This window comes from Xiphias gladius, chromosome 18, assembly GCF_016859285.1.
Source record: "Xiphias gladius isolate SHS-SW01 ecotype Sanya breed wild chromosome 18, ASM1685928v1, whole genome shotgun sequence".
Lineage (NCBI taxonomy): Eukaryota > Metazoa > Chordata > Actinopteri > Istiophoriformes > Xiphiidae > Xiphias > Xiphias gladius.
This window is the reverse complement of record NC_053417.1, coordinates 20,289,975-20,299,734: the sequence shown is the minus strand read 5'-3', so window position 1 is coordinate 20,299,734 and position 9,760 is coordinate 20,289,975. Positions and strand designations below refer to the sequence as shown.

Here is a 9,760-nt window from a genome sequence, read left to right as displayed (position 1 = left end):
TTTTTTGAAGGATGTAGATCCACAGGTAAGAAGGAAGCAGTCCAAGAGAAGCCTTATAAGTAAGAATATGCAAAGGGTTAAGTCTACGGGTGGACGAGGCAGAACATCGAACCTGAGCATACAACGAGCAACCTTAAGAAATTCTGAACCTTAAGACCTTCAGAATTTTATAATAAGACAGTTTCCAGCGTGTATCTAACATCACCATGGTCAATCTTTTTAAGTAAAAGTAAAAAGTCCTGCATTCAAAGTTTACTTACAGCATCAAAACTGAAAGTACTCATTATTCAGAACTCCTGTTTTAGTGTGCTATCACATTTTATTTTAGATTGTATTTTATATACTGTATAGTGTGTGTGTGTGTGTGTGTGTGTATATATATATATATATATACACACACACATATATTTATATATATGTGTGTAGGGAGAGAGAGAGAGAGAGTATATACTGTATGCACGTAGTGCAGAATATATATATATATATATATATATATATATATATATATATATATATACATATACATACAGTATATATATACAGTTACCCTTACCCTTAAGTTGATTAAAAATGTAAAAGGCATTAAAATTGTTACTTGAGTTAATGTAAATATACATTTAAAATGATCTCAGTGTGCATCATTCTATTTATTTACAGTCAGAGATGCACCCATCAATTAGTCTTTCTGATATGTAAGAATTTATAGTTACTGAAGTATGTAACACGTAGTATTAAGTGGCAGAATATGTAAATACTAAAGTAAAAGTACTCAAAATTGTACAAAGCACTGTACTTACTCATAGGAACAAACTGGGGCTAGTCTATAGACTGGCTTTTTCCACCTGAATCCCATTTAGAAATACTGGAGAGGCTACATTTATGCATAATCATAAATGTGAATATTGTGTTAACGTGTAAATATAGTGGAAGTAAACACACTGCTGTTCAGTTTCTACGGTCCCTTCAAGCCCAAAACAACATGGCAAGGTAAATTCTTCCATCCGGACACGCAGCCAATCGGTCAGCCGAGCAACAAAATCCTTAGGCGGGAACGTGGTGTAGGTAAATAACACAGTGGTTAACGATAAATAACGCGATGGGATCCCGAGCAGCAGAACCGTTTTCTGAAATCGATCGACTCCGAGCTCAGCTGCTGAACAATGGCGAAGTCCTGACAGATGGCCGGCGTGTGGAAGAAGAAATCAGCGGGTAAATTCACACTCACCTGCTCCAGCTGCAAGAGGTGATGTTACACTGGGTTGAGGTTAGCTTGTTAGCCGTCCTTATACGGCTCTCCAGCAGCAAAATGGCAATTTAATGCAGTTGGTATTTCCCTTGCCCAACTGCAATGTAGCTAGGTGTAATGATGGATAAGTTTGTCACAGTCTAGTTTAGCCAGTTTTACTATGCACTGTAGCTATGTGCGTTTTTGTTATGTTGTTACCGATTATAGCTAGTTAGCTAGCTAGCTGTACATCCTGCACAAACAAACCTTAATCTAGACCTATGCTAACCTTATGCTGAAAACAAAATCAGATTAGGCTCTTTAGGATACAATATCAATTAGGGTCAGCAAGTAATGAACAAAATACAAACACACTGGGATGGTAAAAGCAAAATAAATTGGAGGAAATCTTAAATCTTTAAATACAACATGTCTTAAATGCATCTTTTTTGTTGGTACATTCAGCTAAAGTAATAGATGAGATTGATTGTTGACATACAGTAGATAATCATCTCAGGAGGTTTGACTTTTAGCTTGCAAATTTTGATGCATAAACATAAAAACTGTTCAAAGTAACAGTTAATCTGGTAAAACAGGGGAGCAATAATTCATGTCATATATAATGACTCTAAAGTGAAGTAAATGAAGGGTAGATATGATCAGCAATTACTTTTTACACTGTACTCCACAGTTGTTTTGTAAACAAGCAAGACTGAAACAATGCACCGGTCATGAGACAAAATACATTTGTCCGTCAAAGATATTTAAAACAGTATGATGGTGTGGGTATGGTGGGTATGGTGGCTATCCCTGTCATATCTCTGGATGTATTAGACCATTGTGGGCAATGTTATAAATCAATGACCAGGACTGCTTTATGGCAATAAATATAGACAAGTACCTTGATTTGTTTGGTGTTTCATTAACTGGATTAGTCAAAAGCAACCCCTGTGTTTTTGGCAGCTACGGTATTTTCACTATCATTTTCGGCATTCACATCGAAAATAACCGTCATGCATTATTCATGTTTTTGATATATTGCCATCATCATTGTATCTTTATTTCCAGCAGGGAAATTTTGACCCGTATTGAGAACATAATCCTAGGAATAGTGACCAGTCTGTCAAAAGATGAGGCTCCTGTCCTGGCACTGCCCAACAGATCCAGCTGGGCCAACGTTAGGTAACTTGATTTAAACACGCCTGTGTGAGCATGAAAAGTTTTCATCCCCACCTTGAACACTGAAGTCATTTTACACACCAACTCTGGGATCTGCGTAAGCTGTCTGACCTTTAAAAGATAAACACAAGCAGTCATGTTGTGTAAAAAAATAAATAAACATTTACCTACATAGGTCTTTTGGTGGGAGGTCAGCCCACACAAGATGATCTAATTGCTGTTTAATTTCCTTAAAGAGGAAATACACACTTGAGCTCTGTCTGAATTTGTGTAAGGGATGTTTTAAGCACACTGCACGGGCAGCCAAAAAAATGAAAACTTGCAACTTTGAAGATGAAATAACTTCCTGAGCTCAAAAGATGACAGCGTGATAAAGAATTGAAAAGCAGTGTTCTACACACACACACACACATACGCACACACAAACACAAATTTGCAAGGGGCTTTAATGTGACTCGGCTGCAGAGACCTTATGCTCTGAACAAAGCAGACTGTCTGGTCTTGTTTGGATCAAACCTTGCCGCAGCTTAAAGCACATTCTGACTTAGCCCTTTCAAATGTGAGAATCCCACAGATTGAGCACCAAAGGTTTCACAGAAGAATCAGGACGGTGAAGTATGGGGGAGGTATTCTCATAGGTAGCCCTCGAGGTGTGGGGAATTTTAGATGGCTCACAGGTGGGAGCTGATTTATAAATGTAGTAAATGTAGCACATACAAGCTGTGCAGATTTCTTGAATGGCCTCTTTTCTTCCCTTCTTTTCCACTTGAACTTCCATTGAAGTTTTCTCTCATTACTTCCCACTTAAGTTTTGACAGTGCCATCGGGCTTCAGATGAGTTCAGGAAGTTCTGTCAGCACCATTAGGAGCGACTGTCCTTCATCTGTCACTAAGTTTGGTGAGAAGATACTCACACCTCAGTTGGTTTATTTTCTCATTTCGCTTCATATATGACTTTGCTGTTCTTGACAACCAACATTCCTTTGAATCAAAAAACCTCTGCAGTTGTACTGTACTTCATGTGGCTTCCATTTATATTCATTGTGAACATATGCATCAACTGCACAAATGGCAATAAAAGTCAGGCTTAGTTTTAGGTGACAAATTGGCAGAGACAGAACATGTTGAAAGAGGTTTTTAAAGATTGGTTTACCACATGGATATCCTAATTAAGAACAGAGTGGTTTGTTTTTTTTCACTCCAGCCCTTTAAAAATGTGATAGAAGACTCAATATAGTGAGTATGATGTTTAATGTTTGTGAGAAAGTTATTTTTTTTATTTGTTTCTCTGTTTAAAGCGCAAATTCTGAAGATTCTCTCAGTCATCTTCAGACTTGTGCAGAGCAACTCATATGCTACGAAAAGGTTGTTGTGAATTCACTACCAATTCACAAGTGACCACTAACGCTAGATTTTTTTTCTTTCATAAGCTCATGATTATTTACATATTGTTTCCACAGAGACATTTATTACAACAATACACAGCTGTTTGGTTCACAGACAACTGTTGACAGTATTGTGGATGATATCTCCTGCATGCTAAAAGTTCCCCGCAGATCACTTCATGTGGTAAGTATGCACGTCCATGTTAATGTGAGAAACAATTTACGTATAATGCGACTGTGGTAGAAAACACGCACATCAGACATTGAAAGCTCGAAGCAAAATTCATTTGGATATGCTTTGTTATTATTAGTTCAGGTTCAACAGATGAAATCTGTTAGTTTAGTGCGGTATTCTAAGCATTTTGCTCTGCTTCATATCCCAGGAAACACCTGTGGAGAAAAAATATGGTTCTTCTGATCAAACAGAAATTGAAAAAAGTTGAACTCAGAGGCAGTGTCAGAAGTATGTGTACATGCTGTATGTATGTGCTAATATGAGAATGCATCAACTTAAGTGTGCGTAATATTTACGTCGCCAGTTTGCCTCGTCCAAGGGATTAATCGCAGGTGATCTGCGTTACATGGAGGAGGATGGTACAAGGATTGACTGCCACTCCAGCTCCGCTGTAAGTCTTGTTAGCAGACACCAGCGGCCCCAATGACTGAAACAGTGTTGATGTTACTATACTGAGAAACATTACATCAACTTTACCTTAAAGATATCCTGATGAGCTTTCATTGTAGAAATAAAACAAAACAGTCCTATTTATATAATGTGATTCACCACAATACATTGCCTTCATCCATAGGGCCCAACAACACACATGAATACATTTCCTATATTTTAAAACATTTTCAAAGCGTTTTTTTTTTAATTTCAAAACTTGTTTAATGCCACATTGTCATGGTTTATTGCACATTACTGGCAACAGCTATAGACTGTGTACAGTCCTCAGAAATGTGTATCTCTGCTGCATGTGCTGGTAGAACATGTGATACAAACAATATGCAAATGTTGCTCTAAAAGGCAGCATGAGGTGTCAAACATCTCTCCTGGGTACCTTACAGTCAACTAAAGCAACAGTAGTAAGCTTGCATTTGATAGGAATGCATTTCAATGACAGACATCTTTTACTGGTTGAACCAATTTTTATGTCTGTTTTGTTTTAGGCTGTTGCAGTTTCGTCAAACATTGGTGGGATTAGAAGTATCCTTTGTAAGGCGTTTGAGAATTGTAGCCATTTCACCTACTATTTGTTTATGGATGTGTCTTCCCTTTTAGACACTCTTGGATCCTTCTGAGAATCTAATTATATTCTATATAGACAGTATCTCTTTCTGTGAGCAGAAACGACCGTATCGTTGCAAGGTCTTTGTTTTCCTTCACCATGTTCCGATATTGTATCATCTGCAAAATTTGTCATGATAGTCGAGAAGGACGCAACTTTCCAGAGACTGCTGGATGATGATTTCTGCACAAAGCTCTGTCCTTGCATCATAATCACAGTGGGTTTCTTTTTTTCCCTACAATTTTGGGGTGATTTTGTAAATGTGACTTGATTCATATTAATTTTAATGTTGTCTCTTGTCAGAGAAGGCAGTGTCGGTGTTCTGTATACATAACAGATGTGTTTGTTTGCATCAGGGTAAAGGCGTGCCAGATGTGAACAGCAGGTTGATGGTGAGGAAGCTTTGGGACACGCTGCACATCCCCATCTTTGCTCTTGTGGATGCTGACCCTCACGGTACACATCATCTGTCTGACTGAAAACCAGCTTTACCCCTCGCACATACCTAACATATTTCCACACAATTTAACAACACTTGAATCTCCTTTCATCTCCGCACACACACATTAGGGTTGCATGTCCCACTAAGCCAGCAGATGTTAGCACCTGTCCGATACGTCATACTGAGTAGTCAGGCTATTATTTCTGTTGGTGTGGTCTTGTCCAGGTGGGATGACTCTATTTCCACCACTCTCCATACCTCTAACCCTTTTCCCAATGAATGGCGAGACACATATGTAATGCTTTGCTTTGTTCCAAGCTCCGTTACACATCTTAGAGGATAATTGCTCTGGTATGTTGGTGATTGCAGCGTGTCGCTCCCTCTCCCTCTTCCTTCTCATTTTCTCAGGCATTGAGATCATGTGCATCTACAAGTACGGATCAGTGGTGAGTCCCGCCAATGCCAGTTATTCCTGTAACGTATATTATCCGATGGGGCCTGTTCGGTCTCTCTCTGTCAGCCATATGCAATTATGCCCCTCTCCAAACATCCATCTCAGAGTATTTAAACTAACATGGTATGGGGTGAAAATGTTGAATCATTGTGTGGCAATGTCTTTGTTGATCGCTGCGATGTTTGTGTAATCATCCTTGTGTTCATTAACTTCATCGTGAACATGTGCTGGGTATAACCAAATTATGCAGGTGTGGTGCTGTTGATCCGTGTGTTTACTTGAGATATACTGTGCGTATAAGCATGACGTGTGTCTGTGTGTGTGACTGGGCGTGTGTGTTTGTGTTTGTGTGTGCATGGGTTTTTCCAAAGGCCATGTCGTTTGAGGCCCGCAGCCTGACCGTCCCCAGCGTTATGTGGCTAGGCCTCCTCCCCTCTGACCTCCAGAGGTTTGGACTCAACATTCGCTACTTCCTACTTCCTCCTCCTGCCTCTATTTGGGATTGTATTCTGGGGACATTTAGATTGTTTGTTTTGGTTTCTGTTGCTGTTGCCCTCACTTTTTTTTTTTCCTTCAAGGAACTGTGTCTGAGAGCATATTGAGTTTTAAGTATATGTCCCCTTGAACAAATTTAGGCCATAAAGGCTTTTTGACATATATGTAATTGTAGTCTGTACAGTTCTTCCTCTTCTGTTTCCCACTAAACATACATATAATAACTCTTCAGTGAAAATCTAGCGAAAATGGGAGGAAATGAACTGTAGGGACGACTGCCATCAACAGAACTGCCTCCTGCCTGCTGTCATTTTCAGGAAATGAATTTGGTCACATGTGGTAAAATCAACATTACATTCTTCAGGTTGCGGGTTCCCGAGGATGCCCTGATCCCCCTCACCAAGAGAGATGAAAGCAAACTCAGTAGCCTCCTTAAAAGGCCGTACTTAACCAGCCAACCAGACTGGCAGAAAGAGGTGAGAGAAAAGAAGGGAAAGAGAGAGAGGAAAGTGCCCATGAGTTGCACAGGAATTTGTGTTTGAGAGCTCGATAAGTCTTTTGAAGGAAAGTAACTGAAACATGTCACTTTGAGTAACATACAGCAGTCATGGGATTGAAAGATTCCGAATTATTGTTTATTCTGTTTCCATCTCAGAGATCTCAAATACTTGACATTTTTTCCTTTGTCATTTGTTTTTTAAATTTTGTCCCATTGAAGCACTAAAAAACATTTGACTTAATTGGATGAACAATGTGACTTTCTAACTATCTCCGTAAAAAGGATAACTTCGCACAACCCAGCCTACCACGGTCACCCTCCGTGGGCCTATTTGATAAAATGTTGGTATAAAGCTCCCTGCTCTTTTCTCAAAAGGAAAAAAAGTGTTCTTCCTCAGAGGTTTAAACAGTTTTAACATTTTGCTCATGTGACACATGGCAGAGGAATGTGTGTGAGAGGACTCTTCGCTCGCTGGTACAGAGGACACAGAGTAGCCACTCTGTTGAGGAGGCTGATGATTTATGCTTGTTTGCAAGGCTTCCTCCTTCATACCCCTTAAAATTGCGTGTCTGCTCTTGTTGTAGATGGAACTGATGCAGCAGACTAGGGTCAAGGCTGAAATACAGTCCTTGGCAGCCATGGCTCCCGATTTCCTCACCAGCATTTACCTGCCCAACAAGCTGCATTATGGAGGCTGGGTATGAGCACAATGCTGCCACCTAGTGAAAGTAAAAATGAACTGCTGAAGCATGTTGCAAAACTAAAGAAAGATCCTCTATGTAAAAATGTCTTATCTAACCTTTTCAGAAAAAAAAATTAAAAATTCATTTGCATTTGTTTAGTTTGTAATGTTTGCATGTTTTTCAATGGGGGTGTGTTTGTCTTCTAACTATATCATTAAAAATCTTGTAATCCCATTGACAAGTCAGAGCATGGTTTTGGCGTTTATGTCTTTGTTGTTCGTAATTTATAGTCCTGAAAAACACAATGTCAGACATTTTCATTACTCTACAATTGTTTCATCATTGTTGTACATGCTTTTCAGCCACTGAACACCACAATGCATGCTTGGCGCAAAGATTACAAGTGAGCAGTTGAGGAGGTTGATTTTAGTGGTTTGGAACTGGTGTATCTGTGAGGCTGTTCATTCATTTATGTAAAACAAATCAAAGGTCATGCTGCTGTCCTTTATATAATCTGTTCTCCAGCAGGTGGAGACAGTGTGCATTAAATGTGGAGAATGGGGCAATGTCATTAGTGAAGAAAGAGGTAAAGAGCCCACACTATCAGATCTGTCTTTTTGATGTTGGTAAATCATCATTACAGACACATTTGGGATAAAAGAAAACAAAACATTGCATAGGTAAAAGGTTTTGTGGTCTTGTGATGAGCAGAGCCGCTTCTAACTATTCCAGGTCTCATTTATTTGCATATATTTACTTGCTTTAGCCAAACTTTAACAGTACAAATATAAGGTTAGGTTAGTGTTAGGTTAGATCACAAAACAATACTTAATGGTACCATAAAAAAAGCTTTATATATATAATGAAATATTAGAACTTAAAGAAACTTTAAATGTTTATAAGATCAAGAAATCAAATTGTTCTGAGTAAATAAAGAGAAAAAAGTGGGTAGAGAACCCTAAAAAAACGAATTATAGGTTTAAAAACTTAATCCATACCAGTTGTTTACTTAAGTAGAAATACCACGTTATCTTTCATTATCTGTCGTAACAAGGATAAAGCCTGCATCAAAATGTACTTAGGGTATTAAAAGTAAAAGTAACCTGGTAATTACAGAGGATTACCCTTGTCAGTGTTATATTATTATGCCATTGAATTATTGATGCATGTAAGAAGTACTTTTATGTTGTGGTTGGTCGAGCTTGAGCAAATGTTAACTGCTTTTTGTACCTTATGGTGATTTAATCTCTAGCAATGTCATGGTCATAATCAAGTCATGGTCAAATCATAATCTCAGAACTAGTTAGTGACAATAACTGTGACATAAATGTAGTGGTGTAAAAAGTTTAATATTCATAGTGGGAATGGAAGTATAAAATAGCAAAAATGGAAATACTCATCTAAAGTAGCTCAAAATTGTACATAACAGTATCTGGGCTTGAGCAAATGTGCTTAATATAGTAGGGAAATTTTCAGTATTTTTGTGCTACTCGGTGGGGGAGGAAGGATTTATATTCTTAAGTGAAAGTAGCAATACCACACTGTAGAATAACTCATTTACAAGTAAAAGTCCTGCATCCAAAATGTAACTTGAATAAAAGTGTGTTAGTGTTATCAACGTATGCTTTGAGTACCAAAAGCAATACAGAAAAATGACCCCTTTGAGTGAAACACTTATATACTGCAGCTAATGCATAGATGTGCAAGTAGCATTTTACTATTGTAGAGGGTTGAGATGTAGCTATTTTAGTAAGACTTTATTTTACAGTTCCCATCGCATAGTAAATAATGAGTAACATGGACAAACTGCTCAATGGGTACACTTCTAGTTAATTAATCACAATGGACTGTTAGTGATACCTAGATAGTCTTCTAGTCATTCAGAAAAGTTTTTAGTGCTTCCTTCCTGGATGTTTCTCTGCAGATCAGTGACTCTTTATAAACCCAACACAACCAATCAAACATACGTTTCTTTTCCAGGAGATTCCTATAAAATTACTAGGAAATAACAGAACCTTTAAAATAAAGCGTCACTCCTAATTTTTACTACTTTGTATGCTGTCGGTCAGTAATCTCTAACAGTGCATTACGCTTAGTAAAAACAATTGG

At 38.2% G+C, this 9,760-nt stretch overlaps 1 protein-coding gene across 6 annotated transcripts; it reads left to right on the top strand.

The window, feature by feature from the left end:
- The first annotated feature begins 844 nt into the window (after positions 1-844).
- Positions 845-7,869, top strand: spo11 (SPO11 initiator of meiotic double stranded breaks). Of its 6 annotated transcripts, none has more exons than XM_040153225.1 (13): positions 845-1,209; positions 2,297-2,407; positions 3,214-3,302; positions 3,703-3,769; positions 3,865-3,973; positions 4,329-4,415; positions 4,960-4,996; positions 5,186-5,295; positions 5,435-5,534; positions 5,929-5,966; positions 6,346-6,422; positions 6,834-6,945; positions 7,553-7,869. In XM_040153225.1, the coding sequence occupies exons 1-13, from the start codon at positions 1,097-1,099 to the stop codon at positions 7,670-7,672; spliced, it is 1,170 nt and encodes a 389-aa protein (XP_040009159.1). In that variant the 5' UTR covers positions 845-1,096; the 3' UTR covers positions 7,673-7,869. The 6 variants fall into 6 exon arrangements, with proteins under 6 accessions (XP_040009159.1, XP_040009160.1, XP_040009162.1 ...); XM_040153226.1 differs by having other exon boundaries at positions 2,294-2,407; positions 5,192-5,295; XM_040153228.1 differs by having other exon boundaries at positions 845-1,243.
- The last annotated feature ends 1,891 nt before the right edge of the window (positions 7,870-9,760 follow it).

Excerpts from the sequence above, each read along its gene's own strand:
- spo11 (XM_040153224.1), top strand. The coding sequence starts at position 1,097 with ATGGGATCCCGAGCAGCAGAACCGTTTTCTGAAATCGATCGACTCCGA. Across the intron at positions 1,210-2,293 it reads GTGGAAGAAGAAATCAGCGG|CAGGGAAATTTTGACCCGTA; the intron begins GTAAATTCACAC and ends CTTTATTTCCAG. Across the intron at positions 3,974-4,328 it reads CCCGCAGATCACTTCATGTG|TTTGCCTCGTCCAAGGGATT; the intron begins GTAAGTATGCAC and ends TTACGTCGCCAG.